Here is a 19,879-nt window from a genome sequence, read left to right as displayed (position 1 = left end):
AGTGGAGGGATGCAGTGAGGACCAACAACACTCCAGAAGTTTATGAAAGCCTTTTCTCCTCGCTGAAACAAAAGTAAATATGTATTATAAATATATGGGTCGAACCTAGGAACGCACACACTTTTTCATTCCGTTTACGCAGTATGGTTCGATTGATAGTAACACATCTGCTTATCAATACTGTTTTATAATCGAACAGCTAGGTATTGTTTTGCTAGCACAAATAAAGTTCTCTTGAAAAGTCCTGAAAAGAATCAGAATATCCTGAGGCGATCCTCTTACTGGAAAGGAAAAGATCCGTATTAATCTTTTCTGAAACAATTAAGGGATGGTTTTTGGCTCAAGTAGCATAGTGGTCAGTTCTTCACGTGGCTGCCGTGCGACACAGGTTCGATTCCTGTCTTCGGCAGTTTACTTTTACTGATCCTCTTCTTACATTTCTCTGATAATTCGAACTTAAAGTTGTAACATTAAACTCACCAATTATCAAAGCGTGCAAAAGAGGTGACAACGAAATGATCTGAGTAAGAATTAATCTGCTGAAATAAAACTTAAGAAAGCAAGGGGATGATAAATTGCGAATTTCGCTCTTTTGTCATTGGTTTCAATGGTTGTACCAATCCCCACTAAAGAAAAGTACCGTATCTTCTACATAGTTCACCTCTGTATCTCACTGTGACCTACTGTCAGCAGTATTAACTGTATGGTCGTAGGCCATGGAAATAGATTTTTAAAAGATGGTCGAATGACCCTCATACCTTCATGGAAGGAAAAAACGAAGAAAGAATTGACATACTTTCGCTGATTTCCAGGACTAAGATTAGCAAAATCAAGATTTGTATATAAAACGCACCCACGATCAAATAAATAAATAACAATCGAAAATATTGTTCAACAAAAATAACAACAAACAATGATGGAGTTGTATGTACATGCTAAGTTTAAAAAAGCGATTATAGTTATCCCGTACTGCGGTGTCACAGAACTTTCTTTCCGTTCGGAATACAAAGGCACGTCTACATGAGTACACCGTATAGATTATCATAATGCTGCACAATTCGCTCCCTTGCCAACCGCGCCCGTTCGGGCCCTCTGGCTTGAGGAATCGGTTGAAGTCCAACGAGAGTCTCGGTCGGTGCTGGATACCGTTCTACGTAAGCAGCTACGTCTTGTTTGTATGCCACGAGATTGTGTAGGATCTAAAGCAATGGAAATTGATGTGAAGATGGTGATTTTTGCAAAAGATTGCGTTTTAAACTGCAGCTTAATAAGGCTGTGACTACAGAGGGAAGAACTGTTCGGAAACAATTCCACTAGGAGAGCTTAATGTTTTAAAAAATCTTTCGAATACTCAAAAATCATGCATAGAATTTTGAATCCAAAAGAAATTACTAGGGAAACAGAAAAAAAGCTCTTTACAGGCTTTCTCATCCTATAATTGCTTTGCTGCTTTAAACTTGGAAAAGTAGTGTTCTGATTCCAGTACAACAGTTACTGATGTAAAAGAAATGATAGAAGGATCGAAGGCAAGACAGATGGTGTGCAAATATTCTTTCATCATCCATGGCAAACAAAAACACGAACAAAGAAACTAAAGTCAAAATAATGTGCACCCACCAGTAGGGACGTCACTAATCTTCCACCTCTGTTTGGTTCCAGTTGCAGTGGCTTCTGAAGGACAGCGAATCGTCTTTGCAACATTTCAAAAGCTATGTCAATCACTCGACGAGCGCTTAACTCGAAATATTCTATGGGGACAGTTTAAAATCTCAAAACCAAACTTTTCCCACCAAAAGTACTAGTAAATAACCTCTAAGAACTTACCATCCATGCTTCTTGTTGAACCTCTGCTTACTTCCAGTATCTGCTGAACGTCCCGGAAACGGTTCAATATACCGTACACCCTGTCCTAGACCATCATCTGTGAGGATATGATATTGTACTGGGCCAACACTCCCGAGGTCAGCAGTTTCCGGAAAGAGGTCATCACATTCGTTAAAGAACGTCTAAAAACATCCCATTTTTCTGGATAGGGATAACCTGAGCTTGTGTGGAAATCACTTACAAAAATGCTTGAGCTCCTGAATACTGAGGCGTCGCCGAGATTTCCTGGTAATCCGACATCGAAAAGAAGGAAACGGTAATCAGCGTCACAAATCGCTAGCAGAACTATAGACTGGAAGTTTTTATAGTTCAGGTACTCCTCGATTCCTCCGTTAGGTTTCTAAAGTAGGAAATGAACTGTAGAATTCCTTGATCAATCCACCAGGTGGCCAAACCTTAATTGCAACATGTCGTCCATCTAGAAACCCAACAGCTCGAGGGTAGTCGTAGAGTTCTTGGGTCTTTTCAGCGACCTTTTCCAGATACTGCCTTGTGATGGGTGGAAAGGCATTGTGTGTTTCACCTTGAAATCACAACATCTCACTGGAGGAGGAACATCGCATTAGAGGAGAAGATAGGAAACTAACTCTCTATAATTGCTTCCATAACCTCGGAAACTATCGCAGAAACGGTGGCTTTTCCACAACTGAACTCCTCGGACAAATTCGTAAAATTGAAACCATTTCCAACAAATCTGCAAAACGCATAAAGAAGTTGGAATTTTGTAAACTAAATTTTATAGCATCTTTCTTCTCGCTGTTGGTTTTGAGTAGCTCCTTTTTATTACTACTATTAGGTTATTTATGCTATCTGCTGTACAACCAATGTTTACCACTTGCAGCGAAGAGAACGTGCAATTCTTTGCTGGTCAATATTTTTCTGCCATTCCGATTATGACCTATATACAGTGAAAGTTCCTTCGACTTGGTCCTGTAGGGGGGGTAATAGATTCGTAGGGGATCCACACAGGACCATCACACTGTTGATGACCGGCATTACGCGCTAAATAATAAAATACGTAAATTTAAGAAATTCACTAATTTTTAGTATCTAACCATAGTTTCCTTTTTCAGTGCTGAATTCTTCTTATTGAACAAAAGTAATTTTAAACATGCATTTAAGTGAATTCATGTGGTGCATAAAAAATCATTGCAGAAAAAACTTCGGTTATAGGCATCATCCCCACGAATCTGAGGTGGTACGGAGTTCAGGTGTAGTATTTGTACGGGATGGGAGACTATGGAGAGGGGGGTGACTCCGTCCATTTCTTCCTAATTGTCGTAAAAACGGCCCGGAAGATACGGCTTCAGGCGTTTTGGCGCACTATTTTCTACAAGGAGTTCGACTGGAGCGCGCCAGCCTTGTGCGGCGCCGCATCTTCCGGGCCGTTTTTTACGACAATTAGGAAGAAATGGACGGAATCACCCTCCTCTCCATACTCTCCCATCCCGTATACGAATACTCCACCTGAAATCTGCACCACCTCAGATTCGTGGGGTGATGCCTTTATCTGATATTAAAGAAATAACGGCTCTAAAATTAAGTCAAGAATTGCGGTGAACCACGTAAAATTTGCACTGAAATCAATGCAAAAACCTTTTCCGATGACTTTACGACTCAGAACGCTCACTCAATTTCAGCTTACAAAAAAAGGCAAATTTGTCCAATCCTTTGCACTCCATTGTCGCCGTACGTGCGACATTGAAAATATTTACTTTAAATCCACTGTCGCCGTAGCGGCGACACACTTGTTCAGCTTATTTCAGCACTTCTAGACAAGAAAAATAAAACTTGTTCTTTCCTTTTCTGTTTTCTGCACTGCACTCTCACTTTTTTGCTTCTTTTTTTTTGACTTCACATATTACGGAAAGGAAGGAAGAGAGACTGTGTCGTATGTTCGGGCAGATACCAAAAGGGAAAACTACGCGAAACTAGCGAATTTCTTGATACCTGTCCTGGGAAGCCTCGAATTCATAAGGGTGACGGCTCACAAAAATATTATACCTTAAGGAATTTCAAAATATAAACAATTTATTTTGTTACTGTTTTATAAATTAAAACTAGTTAGTGATGGTGTTCACAACAAATAAATAGCATTCTAATAACTGCAGTAGCTAGCATTTATAGTCGGGTCAATACGACATGTATCACGAATGCAGTGAGTCGCAGCAGTACGGTGCATTTGCGTACGCGCTCGAAACGGCGCGGTGGATGCACCACTCGGAACAGAGTTGGGACCGTCGCAAACTGCAGCGGTGGGTGGTGCCAGCTTGGGTTTCACCACGCTCCCAGCCACTACGCTCCGCCAAAGTGCCTCGAGTCAAGCCGCGTACGCAATTGCGCACGTGTTTCATGTCGCTTTGAGCTTACTATATTTCATGTCGTTTTGACCGGCTTCTCTCGAGGCGCTCCTGTGAAGCGTACCGGCTAGGAGATGCTGGTGAGGCCCTTGCTGGCACCGCCCATCGCTGCAGTTTGCGACGGTCCCACCTTGGTTCGAACTGCTCCTTCCACCGCGCCGTTTCGAGCGCGTACGCAAATGCACCGCAGCTACACTCTAGATTCATGTCGTTCTGATCCAACTATACTTCATCATTTTCTTCTTTTTCTCTTCTTTTGCAGAAGTCATAAATTTTCTTCCATGAATTATTGCGCTAAAAGATGTTTAATCTCATATTGTTGAGTGAATATTATCCCTTGCAACACATTTCAAGTGAAACTGGATTCTGGATCCTTGAGGATGGCTACATGGAAATGGACACGAAAGGAAAAGATTTTACTACTGAAAGATACTAATAAGAAAAGAGCCAAAGTTACTGAAAGAGAAGAAACCCCACTTTTTGTACAACACTGACCTTAGATAAATACATAACCGCTGCCTGGCGCCAATAGGAGCAGCATGAGTGGAGGCGTGGTGAAGTCGACCTCCAAGATGCTCAAATAACTGCTCAAATTCTTCTGGATATAACCGCGTGTACTGGAGAAAAGATTCCGGAGTTTGTGACGAGAGATATTCGTCGAAATCACGGAATCTTGTCTCTAGAAATGGGACGTGCTCCGGTCGCACGTATGTTCGACGTTTTCGTCCCGATTCGTGTAGATATTCGAGCACATCCACCATGGAATCTATGCAGTCCAACATAGCAACCACCTCTCTCGGGTTGTTTACAACAGCCATACTGAAAAAAGTGGAGGAATGTTTTGCTTTAAAAAAAGGTAAGAAGATAAAATAAAAAGATATGTCGGTACAGATATGTAGATCAGACAACAAATTGATCGTTGAAGAAAATCAGTGGAAGAAGAAACAGAGAAGGACGAAAGGAATTTTTGCTGAGACCTTGAGTTCCTCAACCCTTAAGAGAAACCGTAGGAAATCGACAGAACTTCGACTAACAACAATGGGCTAGACAATTTAATCGAAAAGATCCGCGAAATACATTGGAAAATACTTTTTCAGTTCTTGCTCAAAAACGAGCTCTGCAAAGATCAGGCTTGGGGAGTCTGAGAGATGAAGTCAACAATATCTAGGAAGATAAATATCTAATTGATGGCAGTTCAAGACAATCATGGCATGAAACCTTAGGACAATGCTTAAAGCTCGAAGCTACGAAGCTGACAATACTGAGTCTAAGTGAGAAAATATAGAGTTCGGGGCATAGAATACGAGTGCGAGACTGGCTACGTTCAATACCCTTAATCATCCAGAAAAAGGCGTTTGTTTCTACGAGCTAAATTAATGCACTCTTCTCGTGCACGCGCCACATCCGAAAGCGAGCGGTCGAAAATCGATAAGATCTCCTCGCCAGCCCTTTCGAGTAAACCATTGAATACATTACTCAGAGAGCTGCCGCACCCTGCACAACGGTGACGTGTTCTAACGTACTTAGTAGAAATTATGCTGATCCCACACCATTTCTTTCCTTAAGGGACTGGATGATTAAGGGGAATTGAGCCGTGCCGCGCTCGTACTCGTAATTTACATCCCGAACTCCATATATACTCACAGAGTCCTCAACATCGCCAATTTCGTAATACGCTGGATTTAAATAAATGCCCACCTGTCTCCCACCCTAGTATCGAAATATTCTTGAAATCTCCTATATGTTTTTGTAATATTTTCCCAAGGAGAAACTCATGAAAACCTCAGGAAATCTTGAGGAGGATAACAGAAAGTGAGCGTCGATTGTCTGTTGTCCTTAACACAAATAGTTAATAACTTCTCCGAAAAAATTAAAATATTGCCTGAACCTGAGAGCAAGCATTTTCGGGAGTTCAAAAAAAGCTATTGATTGGTCAAGAAAATTGAGCGAAAGATAATTTATGGAAAACGGGGGAAAGGAAGCGTGTGAAAGATAAGAAAATGTAGAATGAGCTCGGAGGAATAAGTCTGCTAGGATGCTTTCGGATGCAGAAAAAGCGACAAATTGTAATATTCGCTCTGAGATTTTACCGCAATCAGCTTTTTCTCTAACTTCCACTTCCCCAAACACGTAAAAAGTGTGAAATGTAGAAAGTAGTGTGCAAATGTCATTTCTTTCTTCTTTTCTTGCGACCGCATCTGAAGAGGAGGCAAAGAGAGAACGTGAGAAAGAATCCCAAGAGAAGGTCATAAAAGGAGAAGTAGTTTTTGTTGTACAACAAGAACAGCATTTTTAAAGACTTTGGGGGAAAATCGGTATTATTGTCGTCCCAGGGTCATTTTCTTATTCAGAAAATCACATTTCATCTCGATCTAACAACGCATTCTATGAAAAATGGGTAGGATTAAATCTTGCCTTGAATTTTTGCTTTTAATGCTCTCATCGTCTTTGCTGAGTTGTACTCTATCCAATCAAAAAGAGAAAAAAAACTGACAAAGGAGAGCTGCTCTTTGATGCTCGGAAAGAGGACATAAGAAGTGCAAATGTAACAGCCATAGTCATAATCACAAAAAAAACCAGAAAGAAAACAAAAAAAAAAGTTTAAATGTTGAATAATCCACAATGTTAGGAGTTAACGAACGCAAATATTGTGCGAATATTAGAATTCAAATGAAAGAATTCCTGGAAATTTCTAAAAGAACAAGGAGAACAAAGTAGGAGACGAGGTGGTAAGACTTAGAATATATCTATGGATGTTCATAATAAGAAGGATTCCATGTGATAAGGTTCTTGCCGATCGATACGTGCACCGAACGGGGACGTTACGTATCGCGCCGCAGCGACACGTCTGGGCGGCTAGACTCGCCGTGTTGGTATGTGGGGGCAGTGGCGGGCGATCGATACGCGGCGACGCCATCGGCCGGTGCCGCCGTCGATGTGTGAGGTCATCGGACACGCCCGGTGGCTGCCACCCAGTGAACTGCGGCACGCTATCAAGGGCTCATCGCGAGGTAGATCAACCATCCGACTGAATGACCAGACCGTCGATAACTGATCTGCACAAAATCGACTAGTAGACAAGGAAAAAGTGTCGCCACGTTTTTAGAGCCTCATTTATACTCGGTCGGATAGTTTGAACAAGTATAAACACAAACAAACTAGTGCAGGGCACAATTTTTTGTGTTCAAAGCGATCCATGCGTACTCAAACAGTGTCAACGCTGCGGCTGTTGAAAGTGTACGGACGAATTTATGCAATAACGCTCAAAAGATGTGTCGCACGTAGAAGATGGATTTCTAAAGAATGGAAAATCAAAAACCATTCCTTTTGCGGACTTTAGAGGAAGAACGAAGTTGGTTTTTCGAACAAAATTTTGAGATCTTCAAAAAAAATCGTGAAATACTAATGACTTGGAGAATGTTTCGACGTTGAAACCGGTTGCATTTATTTGACATCAAACTGCGACAATTTATAAATGTGCAATGATGAGCTGTCTAGCTGAGTGTCGTCACTCGATTTCCTCGGAATTTTCCACACTGTTGGTATTGTTTATTTGCAATGATTAGAGTTTTGAATGACAGAAATTTCTTTCTACCATTAATAGCAGCTTTTTCCTGAGCTCCTTCAACTTCTTTTTACTTGTTTTTTCTTCTGGGCTACGAACTCTGACATAGTGCAGTTTGGTTTGTTTAGCACATTGTAGAACCATGCCTAAACTCCCTAGACGTCTTCTTTCAGGATCAGCGTTTTTTTGTTTTGAAAAAAAGCTATATAGAATGATTGTATTTTATGTATGTTATGACTATCTAAATTACTTGTGCTCTGAATCTCTTTCATTTCCGGCTTTTCTAATTCTGTCCACTGTTGTTTTTTTTCTATAAATTCACTTTTGAGGAGATGATCCACTGACTAAAAAAATGTCCCTATTGGGTGGTCCTTTTGATCTGAAACCTTGTAACTAGTAACCTGTATCTCACAACGCTGGAGCTGTACCAAAAGAAATAGCGTACGTGAGACAACTTCCGTTTGTATTAAACATCCATCTTACTAATCAGTATATCACCAATTAAGTACAGGAACAATTAGTAGAGTATTGTAGAGTCAAATGCATGGGATTGCATGGCTAGTTGTTCGGTATGAAAGAATGGATGACTTTGACTTAAACGGCGAGAAGATGCTGCAGTCTAACACGGCTATCCGCATCTTCATCGGGATTTGCCGTCTGACATAGCTTAGATTTCTCATGGAAAAGTTCTGTAAGGGTTCATAGATTGCCGAAAATCACGTTGTTTCGTTCGTCTCTCTGTAATCGTCGAAATAAAGGAGATGGAAATTGCATTATTGCGAGGTGCGCTAGAACGCGCCTCTATGTACACGATGCGTTGCCCTCAGCAGTCTAATCATTAGTTTAAGTTGAATAGGCTGGTGAAGAGACCCTATTAATCCTCCTTGTTGATGAGGCGCGTGGACAAGGGTGGCGCGTTGCAAGGCAAGTGAAAAACGGCGACTTCCGGGTCGTTTTTTACGGAGCTACGGAGAGCAGGACCACGTAATTCTTCGCAATCTACGAAACTGTATAGAAGTTTCTCATGCGAAATCCATGCCACGTCAGAATCGTGTTTAAACAACGTTTGTTTTCTTTTTGCCTTTAGACATATCCAAGCCCATCCTGTTCGATCTTCCTTCATAGCTCGCGTAGAATGTATTACCCATCGCTATTTCTTAGTCTGCGCAACTATACGTCTTGACTGAATTGCCTGTTAACGCCAAATGTCCCCAAGTCCTCTTTTGCCATCACTGTCTTGAACTTTGTTTTACGACCAAGAGCCCTTTTTCAGTTTGCGCGCGTTCCTCAGGAGAAGTGAAGACGGTTTACTGGGACTACTTGGGGCCACCTACATGATGTTGTTCTCCATGCGTTATCCTCCTGTATACCATATCCACTTCTGAGTAAAGTTCTTTGCTGTGACAAGTCATCGGGCAAGAGTAGCCTAAGAGACGTTTAAGCAGCTTTCTCTCAACGCAGTCAAGCTTTTTCATCACTGTAGATGGTGCAGTCCAAGTCCCCGAGTCGAACATCACGATCGGGCGAATTGAAGACTTGCAGCTTGACTTCGTTGGAGATGGGCATTCCACTCATTGACCCAGGCATTTGGTCAGTGAGTTGTATACCGAAATGGCTTTAGCGCATTTTTGCTATGAACCTCTATTGAGCTGCGAACTCAACCACAAGTTTAATTGGTTGTCCACCCACTCTGAAATTCCCCTTGAGGGTCTCGACCTAACATCTGATTGATCGGTCCACATGCTGCCGCTAATTTCAGGTTCACAACATGTTTCAAAATTGCATTGCTATAATAGAGGGGAATAATACTACATCGCCAGCGTACTCGAGGTTTACCCAAGAACGTGCAGACCGTGTTAAAACGACATCGGCGGAACAATGGTCAACTGTGTTTCGTATGATGTCATTGATGGCGAAGTTGTACATGATGTTCCGCCTGTAAGCCCTTACCCTAATTTCAGTGGTACCATATCCGGCTGGTGTTCGAACCGCATCGACCTATTGTTCTCCTATTCATGTTAATCAAGCGTGTAAGTTTTCCTGGAGTTCCGTCGGCGAAAAGCACGCTGAGAGCGTGGCCGGAGAAGAGTCGAAAGCGGCTTCGAACTTTGGAAAAGCGAAGTGCAAGAGTTTCGAATACCACCGCGATATTTCGATCACTCTACTCACAATAACCTTTTTGTAGAAGTGTTGATTTTCTCGGGTTGTTGTCCTCTCACTTCTTGTCCTCCCACTTGAAACGCCATTCGGGGAGCGACTTCTTTCTAAGACGCTTCTGCGGGCAGAAATCACCAGTAGTGCGGGTAACACCTGCAGAATTTTACGTGGATATGGTGCTCGAAGATGCAAAGGCGAACTTCCTCAGTGCTAAAACCTGAAGCGTTTCCTTTGCAGCATCCAATACATTTGGTGAAAGAGTCGGCGTCACCCTCTCTCTTCCTTTTCCGTTGGTGGAACTTCTTTCTACATTCGTCGTCTTTTAGACCTGCTAATTCGGGCTTCGGTTGATGGTGAATTCCATGCCTCCTTTTCTGGAACCGTGCCGTCAAACTGAAAACAACTAGATATGGTCGGAATCTGATGCGAATTTCCAGACAACTCCAGATTTTCGGATATCCGTCAAAGGGATGTTATTGTCAAAATGTAATCGAGCTGAAGCTTAATTGTCGTTATCTGCTTTCGCTGCTCTTCTGTCGTTAAAAGGGGTTGTCCCTTGACACGTAAGTTGTTGATTGTGGTTGTTTGCAGTGATGAAGTTCGTCTGCTCGCAAAGGGCTATCAAAGAAAATGAAGGATGGATATTTGCAAAAAGGAACCCATAACAGCTAAACGTGAGTTGTGAGGCCGGCTCAGCTTAGATGGTGCGGTAGCGCAAAGCAACTGGATCCAGAGATGATCATTTGCAGAACATTTGTATTTGTTAAGTTATGATTTTCGAGCTATTAGGAAGCTTTGACAGGAGACAAAAATTTCAAAGATCAGAAGGACTGGAGAAGTGAGTGAAAATTTTCCGTAACATGAAACAGCACTTCTTTTATTCGTGTGAGAAAATTGTTTTGCGACATGAACTGGTTTGAATAACATTGTAAAAGAATGAAAGAAAAAAAGCAACTCGTGGGTGTAGTAATTAGCAGCAATGTCTTAGACCTTCAGTGTTAGCCACTTCAATGTTAGCGAATATAGCGTAGAAATGATTATCACGTTATTTCCAAAGCAACGAAGACTAACTTTCTTGTATTAACTGATTGTGACATTGCTTTTCTGTGGTATTCTCTCTATTCACACTCGTTCTATGTAGAAGACGTTGGAAAACTATCTCCAATACTTTATGAACCCATTACAAGTTTGTTCCCTTTCAGTTGCCGGACGCTCAGGAAGCACGAGACAAGTGCAACTCTTAAGGAAGTCTCTTGATATATCGGAAATGGAGGTGGCTTCCCCTCCTCCCCCACCTCTTCGACCACAGGGGTTGTACTTGGTCTAACCGTGTGTGGTAGCAGGACTGGGCGGAAAGAGCGGGCACAGAAGAGCATCACTGTAGCAACTATACCCGAAAACTCCAGAATTGTTTCTCTGAAATCAGCATGGTGACTCTTCATACGTAACACTTTCATATTATCTTTACCTCCTCATTTCGAATGTTGCGAATCTCTCCATCCTCTCATGAAAACAAACGGAAAAGTAGAAAGAGCTGGCCGCGCCCTAAGACATACATAGACATAATTAACGACGTTAATTGTAAATGCGCCGTCGTTGTCCAGGCATTAAGATATGTCTATAGAATAACGTACCACAGAGGGACTTTACTAAATTCCTCGCGACATAGTTACAATGCTATAAATGAACAGTGAAAAAAACGACTGTGAGTTACACCTTCACTCACGGTTAATTTGTCTTGAGATGGAAATTTCGGAACAATTGATATGCCATTGATTTCCCATCTTCGAGAAGTACCAAAAAATAGGCATACCATTGATAAAGAAGTGAAAGTTCGTCAGATATTCGCAAATAAGACAACAATGACAACCTACACCTTCAACATAACTTGAAGTTACGCTTAGAAAACGATTCAAGCATTCCTACTCAACATTTCATCAAAATGTCAAAAAATTGAAGGGAACCTTGTAGAATTGTCCATTCATTAATTTTCAGCAATTGTGCTATTTTTATTGACTACCTTGACTACCTTGATTCCCGTTGATCTTCGAACTGGTCGAGAGAGCGCCAGTAATTCTTCCATTTTTCCGTGCCAGAGCCGCCCAGTGGATCTTCCTTCCGGTATTCCTGTAGTGAGCTTAATATCGTGGGAACTTAGAATTCCGTCTCTCACTTACGCGAAGAGGGATACACCTGGCATCACTCTTTCGATTGAGCGTTCGATGACGCTCACCGCATTTTCTTCCTGGTTGCGAAGTGCCCACGTTTCTGGAGCATAGGTCAAAGCAGAAAGTGCTGTGTTAAGGAGGTGAGCACGGAGCAGGATGTTTTTCTTCATTACATCCTCAATGCTCTTACGCTCCAAGTCACTAGTTTCCTCCTGTCCAGCTCGGGGGTCAGGTCGTTCTTCATGTTTATTTCCCGACACAGACAAACGTAGCTGGTGCACTCGGATATGCTCGTTCCGTTGAGCGTGAATGAGGCATACAATACCCATCTGCAGCGCATGAACAGTGAATAGTGAACAGAATAGTGTAGCTGCCGACCATCAACATGGACTACCATGTCGTTCCATTCCAGCTTTCTCGAGGCTGCGAATATTCTAGGTGAGGTTGGATCACCGTGTCCCACCTCTCTCTTCACGTCAATGATTCTAGTGGAATGGCGAAATTCTGGTCGTGAAGTTACTGCACAACTTTCGAAGTACCTTTATGTACTGAATAGGGACGCCTCGGTTGTCCAAGACTTCCATGACCGCTTCCGTCTCAACTGAGTCGAAGGCCTTCTTCAAGTTGATGAAGGTGAGACAGGGAGGCATCTTGTACTCTCGCGATACTTTCGAAACACTGTGAATGTGGTCAATCGTGCTGCTGCCTTTTGAAATCCTCTTTGCTCGCATGACTGTCTTTTATCCAAGACTTTTCAATCCTATTAAGGATCACTCTTGTGAAGTCTTGTCGATGAAGGGCAGTAAGCAGATTGAGCGATAATTGCCGATGTCATGTGGATCTCCCTTCTTATACAACGAAACAGTCGTCCTGGTCTTCCACTATTTAGGAACTTGGAAGGAACTGCATTCCGACGGGTAACCTATTAAGAGCCTCGCTAGGGTGTTGATGAGTACTGACGGAAGGTACTTCAGGTGTTCTGGTGCTACTCTGTCGGGATAGGGTGCCGATTTTTACGATGCGATTTCTTACTGACATGATAGCATGTCGTACTTCGGACGGGAGAACTTCTAGAATGACATCTCCGTCTTCCCTTAGATGGTAATGAAACAAGAAGGCAAGTGGACATGATGATCCAAGAGACCAGAGCAAAGGTCAGAGATGATTTTCTCCACTTCTCGGTGCAATGGTTCTTCCCTTTGGGTTTCGAAGAGCAGTCTCCTCGTCTTGCGATTGGCGAATTCTCTACGGGCATAGCGGATGTCTTTTCCCGCTTCTGCAACTTTAGCCAGCACTTCTGCTCTTCTCTCTAAGGGTCTTCCTTTATCACCTCTCTGCAAATCCTTGCGAGCTCGGACGTGCGTTCTTGGTTGCCTGCGGCTCCTGCTGCTCCACGCTGGCGTATCAGCTCAAGAGTTTTGAAAGACAGGCGTCTCTTGGTGGTCTTAAAACTAACAGTCTTCGCCTTGCAGTCGTGAAGGTGTTCAACGCGCCGGTCGTATTCCTCGTCGATGTTGTCCATTGCGGAATCTTCCCGAAGGGCGGGTAGCGTAGCGAAGAGATCCTAGTTCACTGCAGTTCTGGGACTTCGTTATCTGAAATTGGCGGCTTTGTCCTTTCTCCGGGTAAACGAAATCTTCCCCGTGGAGGCGGTGGTGCAATCCCGTATAGAACTTTGGCATAACAGCGACATCCTTCAAGCAAAACCTTTTACTGACGATGACGTGGTCAATTTCATTACGGTGCCCTCCACCGAGTGACTCCCACTTCCAGCGTAGAGAGGACTGAAGACAAAGATAGTCAAAGCTGACGTTGCACTATGTCTTCTTATCCGCAGACGTCCGATTCGGATCGTTAGTTGTTCGAAAGTGTCGATGTTCTTCTCCATACTCGTGTTGCCGAGAACGCAAACTCCACCAGCTCCTCTACTGTTCCTTCCTGTGAACAGTTCTTCTCCAGTTCCATATACGGCGTTGAGAGGGGGGCGTTGTCTCGTCTCGGTCAGTCCGATGACGTCGTACTTAATCTTCCTGGCTTGCATCATCAGATCTTCAATGACCGCTTCCGGTGGAAGCATACGTGCGTTATAAATACAGATCCTCATCCTAGTCCTTTTCCGTTTCGGTAGCCTATATAATTCGTGCAACCTCGTCTTTCCTGGCGCTACCGTACCACGCTTTCTTCAGGGTTCATGAGACTCTTTTCTACTACTGTGACACGCGTTAAATTTTAAAACCGATGGGCTGGTTGCAAGCGTCTAGTCCCACGGGTTTGTAGCAGAACGCTTGTCCTCCAAGAGTGGACAAGTGAAGCTTATTTGTTGGAGCCGACCCCAAACCGTCTCCCTTGCACCTTTCAGTCACTTGATTGGAAGCCTTTGGCCGGATCGACGTGCGTGATACAAGAAGTCATGAGTCAGCCGCTGCTCAGCAGAAACAGCGAGTCCATCCCCTGAATCCACCCGTGTCTCTAGGCAGGCACAAGGTCGGTGTTGGTCCGCGATTAGCCTCTTATCCACCACCTGGGGACACGCCACGTAGCCTCGCGACTAACCAGTGATGATCCTTCGAATGAGGGAGATTCGTGGCTATTTTGATTACTGTGCAAAAATCTGTGGATATTCACTTAGTTACTTTCCTGCAAGACCAAAACTTTTCAAGCAGCTAAAAGCATCCCCTTGATGATTTTTCGTAGCTTTACATAACTAGGAAGAGATGGGAATTTCGGCTAGATCCTCGTGCCAGTATTACAACACTGCACTGATTAATTTGAAAAGAAAGATTTCATTTTATTTGAAGTCGAATGGTGTCGTCCTGAGAACGATACGAAATTCTTTCTTTTCGTTCGGACTCTGCGGTTTACGTATTTGTCCAGCTTCGCCAGCGAGGAGTGACTTGGTCCACTCGCTGGTAGTCACTGCTGCAGACCGATAATTTTGTGGTTGTCATATCCACATTTTGTTTCCATTAGTGGAGATATGTCGATTGAATAGAAAAGAAATTGAACCAATCACTTCACCGTCAAGTTTACCATCAATATGGTCAGTGTTCATCCTCCAGTTCATTTTAGGATTTATAACTGACCAGCCTGAACGTCCGGCTAAAGCCGGACTTCAGGCTTATTTTGGTGTTCGCTTCGCTCGCCTTCACCGATCAATAAGAAATAACAGAAATAACAGTACCGACATTTTTTGGAAAATTATAATTGCTTTTTTCTATCAACGCATTCTTCAATGTTTTCTACCCGAACATTTGAGCATAGATGAAAGATTTTATGGTTTTTCCTTAAACGCTCAGTTCTATATTTTGAGAGCAATCCAGCTCAATTTTACATCTATGTTTCTCTCAAACCTCCACAACTTGGAAACATTGTTCGAAGTATGAGTCTGCTCCGTTCTCAACTATTAGCGAGAATGATATGCTATCATGGAATGTTAATAACGTTAATATCACTATTGTAGTGATAAAAATAACGTTCTACGTCAGATCGCTTAAACTGTTGGCTACTATGTATTGCATCTAAGCTGCCATTCGCACGTGCGTTTCTTTTTTTCGAAGAAAGGATGTTAACAGCGTTAAGGAAACATACTGGGAATTAGATATGTGAAGGAACCATAGAAACCCATTCTACTGCGTTGGGGCTCCCGCGTACTCCGACGTAGTGGAACCCGTCTCTCCCTACTCTACAGCTTTCTGGCACCGGCGCACAATTTCAACCCTTTGGGACACGTCCCACCCCATTTTAATGCTATCTGACTTCGGGGCACGAATTCGACGTCGTAGTACTCGTCTCACCCAATTTTACCGCGTTGAGAATCCAGCGCACCAAACCGACGCCATAGTATTCGTCGTAAGCCGTTATTATACAGCATGATGGTTTGCAAACTTGGAAGTATACATTCACATAAAAGTATATTTACCCCCTCTAACATATGACAGAAACTAACTTGCCTTATCAAAGATAACACGCGTCACTACACAGCTTCGGACAATGGTGGAAAGGTAGAGCACTCGCCTATCAGGCGCATGGCTATGGTTCGGCACCTCACCGGTGCAGAGTTTTACATCATTATGGAGTATTTTCGTGACACACACACAGACTAAGCGCGTTATTATATAGCATGATAGCTGTGTAGCAAGGACTCTTAAATAACAGCGCTACTGAATGATAAAGGAAAGAGAAGTGCTGATTATTGTTAAAACTGCATATATAACACAAAATACAAGAGAGTCCAAATCTCATCGTATTACCTGACAGCTGGAATGGAGTGGTCATATGAAAATAACAACACTCATCATTTCGTCTTCGTTAGAATTCAGTTGCCTCTAATCTTTCGACTGTTTAATAATTGTAAAAGATTAATTCATGGCTTGTTCCAAACTAAAATATGAGATTTCCACAAAAAAATGTTCTTCCAGCTCTGCAGCGATTGCCAATGGGTGGAGTAGGAGAGCACAGCCTGAGGTGCAAAAAAATCCAAATAGAAAATGTTTCTGAAGTAATATTTTGAAATATATCGCTTCGACATTTCGTTTCCTCCAGCTTATTATCGTGCTCTCCTAAGCAGCCCATTCGCTTACAGATGCACAGAACTTACTGATAACAAAACTGTCAGATTGCCTTTGAATCAAAATTGATAAGTGTTTGCAATGGCGCGTGTTTTTAAAAAGAAATAGTGTGATAATTACGTAGTCAGAACTTCTATATTTTTTTTTCAAAAACAACTTTCATTGACAGCGTTTAGTGCAGTAAAAGTGAACGCCAACAGAACAGATGTTCCTGGCACTGATGGAAACAAAGAAAGTGCAATTGGTCCCCTCCAGTTCCAAAACTTAGAAATACTTCGATCAGTGGTTAGCTAATTATGGATTGTCTAGCTAAATTCCAAACCATGAAGATGAAAACAGCTCTCGAAGGAATCTAATGGATTTCCGATGTTCGGTTTTTTCTCTCATCGGATGTAGTTCACGAGCGTCATAGCAAAACGCGAAAAAACGTCTGCAATAAATAAATAATCTAGGAATAAAAGACATCGCCAGCATCTGAGGAACCCTTATGACCCAACAACAGAGCTCCTCATCCACGAAATTGGCCAAAAGAAACCGCGTAAGGTCCACTGCTGGTGAAATATAATCGACTTCTTACAGTAAATCAGCTTTTTACACTCGTAGTAGCAGTTCTATGTAGGGGAGTGAATGGTTGCTCCAGTGGGTGAAGTGATGCTTCACCCATTGGAGGAACTCGACAATTGACTCGACCGTCGTCGTTCTTGTTTTTCTGCTGCAGCTCTTGTGAAATACCTCCTGCCTATCCTTTTCCTTTTCCTTACCCGATGTAAAAACCCATCAGAAAATCTGTCTGTGACAACTCCACAGCAACAATCAGTATTGAGAGCGTTCCGTGTTTCTCACACCATCACACGTGATATTTCGGGCACTATAATGATTCTGATGAAATGGGCAATGGAATAAACCGTCTTATGCACAATAAAAATGCTGAAACTGTACGTCGTATACGTGACCAAAGTCCTAATTGACCTTAAAGGCATCACCCCACGAATCTGAGGTGGTGCAGATTCCAAGTGGAGTATTCGTATACGAGATGGACGGAGTCACCCCCTCTCCATAGTCTCCCATCCCGTGTACAAATACTCCACCTGAAATCCGTACCACCTCAGATTCGTGGAGTGATGCCTTTAAAGCGATAGCATGGGACGGATGGTCCACATTGAGTCACCAGTGTGCGCGAAAGTGCCGGCACCGTAGCATCCAGAAATCGGTGCTGGATACTGTGTACTGGAACCTTCATTAATACAGTGCTGATACGCGTTGATATCTGTTTCTGTGAAACCCAAATCGATTTGTCGCATATCATCGTTGTTTGGTAAATATAGCAACAATAGGGGCTTCCGATTCCGAAATTTCGAAAGTTCCGGCCTTTCCAAGCTTTCCAACTTCGGAAAAAGTTACGCTGAATTGGGCATTTGTAAGAATTTAGAAGATCCTCTTAATTTTTTTCCAAATTCTATCAGTTTTTTCTTAGAGAGTGATGTACGAGTTTACGTCACTTGTGAATATTTTCTGTTCGGCGTGTTTTCCTTCCATGGCGCGGACACATTCCGTCCTAAATTAAGCAATGAATCGAACTTTTTCAGCTCTCACTCCCTGTATCCTACTTTGTTTTCGATTGTTTTTTTTGCATTTACTCTAACATTCCATTCGGTTTCCTTCGTTTTTCAGTTGTTCCCTCGCGCGCATTCTCCGGCTGTTGATGCAACCTAGTTCTTCTTTGTTTTCTGACTTTTTTTTTTAAATTAAATATATGAACTATGGAAAGATGGTTTTCTATTTGATCCACTTCATTCGGTTCTGAAGAACTCTTAGTCGTGTATTATCTTACCTAATGCTTGCGGAATGCAGATCCTCACTTTCATGTATCCAAGGAAGTAAGGTAGTAACACGTCATTTTCCCATGAGGAATAGGTCCTTCTTCTTCAGGTTCCAACTACCAGCTGCTATTTATGGTATTCCAGTTTTTTCGGTTTCTGAAGGCGCTACTTCTAAAATTTCGAAGCACACTTCGCCCCCCCCCCCCTCCCACCCCATCTGATGACATGTGAGAAGTCAAATAAAGTCGCATGTTTTGCTAGCAGTTACTCGCCTGTGAGCTTGAAATTTAAATGCAAACGTTTCATTTACCTTCGGCAACAAAAAAAAAACCAGTAAAAAAGAAAGAAATTGTCGGAGAATAGCAAGTGGCTGATGTGAACAAGATTGGAACCTTACGACTGACTGTCATACACCTTTTTTTAACTGAATTCCTCGAGCCCCAATGGCTGCACCCGTCGCAGCCCTACTCATGAGGTATCAGTTGGCGTAAACACCGTTTTGTTGAGACGGCAGTCAGCAGGAATCCTGTTTTGTGGCAGTTCAACCTTTCAGCACCCTAAGCCGAAGGTACCAAGAGTCGTTTCTACCTGTATCAACCTAAAAGTGCGTACTCACGATCAGAAAGTGGTTAGTTTTCCTGAACTCATACGAATAAGAATGCTATGACGTTGATAATTTGGCGTCACACGTCCCAATCACATCCTCATTGATGACATGACATACTACAGTGGGGTAACCACCTCACGTATAACATAATTAATACGAGGTCCATATTCGGAGGTATATCGCCCAAATACCTTCAACCAGGTTTTCCGTGTAACAAATACGCGCATCCCTGACATTGACGTTTTCTTAATGGTCTTAATGAACGGCGATGGGTCACAGAATTGATCTCCTGTCCGAGAGTTCTTCCCACAAACAGATAAGGATATAAGTGCACTTCAAAATATGAGCGCGTTCAAAACTGTTCCTTTAAAGTTCCAGAAAAAATGTGCTGAATAGCTTTGTGTGATTGCGTCTCCCCAACGATGCAACTTATTACAGATAGTAAAATGAAGGCGATTCGCAACATGTTGCCAGCTGTACGAGGGCGAGCTTCTGCTGGTTATCTGAGTTATATTAGCTGAATGGCGGACAGAGTTGCCCGAATTCTATCGTGTAATAAGTTGCATCGTTGGGAAGATAAAATCAAACATGGCTATTGGACACGTCTCTTATGGATTATTGGCGTGATTACTCCTATTTCTCCCTAATAACCCGGAAGAGACGTTATTACCCATGCTCGTCAACTAGATTCCTTTGTCCATCTATTCGCGGAGACACTGCAATATTGACAATTTCGTGATAAAATGCCGT

At 42.6% G+C, this 19,879-nt stretch overlaps 3 protein-coding genes across 4 annotated transcripts; all 3 read right to left on the bottom strand.

Annotated features, from left to right (window-relative positions):
* Positions 1-1,016: 1,016 nt before the first annotated feature.
* On the bottom strand, positions 1,017-12,865 carry RB195_002403 (uncharacterized protein; the record flags this gene model as incomplete). Of its 2 annotated transcripts, XM_064199650.1 has the most annotated exons (18): positions 1,017-1,199; positions 1,618-1,732; positions 1,825-2,006; positions 2,066-2,224; positions 2,280-2,407; positions 2,472-2,578; positions 4,740-5,063; positions 5,943-5,970; positions 9,499-9,596; positions 9,662-9,745; positions 10,029-10,119; positions 10,184-10,340; positions 11,262-11,382; positions 11,435-11,511; positions 11,996-12,103; positions 12,200-12,463; positions 12,529-12,603; positions 12,674-12,865. In XM_064199650.1, 18 exons carry the CDS (start codon positions 12,863-12,865, stop codon positions 1,017-1,019), a joined length of 2,493 nt encoding a protein of 830 aa, XP_064055530.1. The 2 variants fall into 2 exon arrangements, with proteins under 2 accessions (XP_064055530.1, XP_064055531.1); XM_064199649.1 differs by lacking the exons at positions 5,943-5,970; positions 9,499-9,596; positions 9,662-9,745; ... (1 more) ...; positions 11,435-11,511; positions 12,529-12,603 and having other exon boundaries at positions 10,184-10,359; positions 11,996-12,093; positions 12,674-12,784.
* Positions 12,866-13,443: 578 nt separating this feature from the next.
* Positions 13,444-13,656, bottom strand: RB195_002402 (uncharacterized protein; the record flags this gene model as incomplete). The annotated part of the gene is made up of 1 exon (XM_064199648.1): positions 13,444-13,656. The coding sequence occupies one exon, from the start codon at positions 13,654-13,656 to the stop codon at positions 13,444-13,446; it is 213 nt and encodes a 70-aa protein (XP_064055529.1).
* A 174-nt stretch (positions 13,657-13,830) lies between these two features.
* RB195_002401 (uncharacterized protein) lies at positions 13,831-14,211 on the bottom strand (the record flags this gene model as incomplete). The annotated part of the gene is made up of 1 exon (XM_064199647.1): positions 13,831-14,211. One exon carries the CDS (start codon positions 14,209-14,211, stop codon positions 13,831-13,833), a length of 381 nt encoding a protein of 126 aa, XP_064055528.1.
* Between the last annotated feature and the right edge of the window lie 5,668 nt (positions 14,212-19,879).

This window comes from Necator americanus, chromosome IV (assembly GCF_031761385.1).
Source record: "Necator americanus strain Aroian chromosome IV, whole genome shotgun sequence".
Lineage (NCBI taxonomy): Eukaryota > Metazoa > Nematoda > Chromadorea > Rhabditida > Ancylostomatidae > Necator > Necator americanus.
Note: the sequence above shows the minus strand (reverse complement) of the source record. Positions and strands in the feature narration are given on the sequence as shown.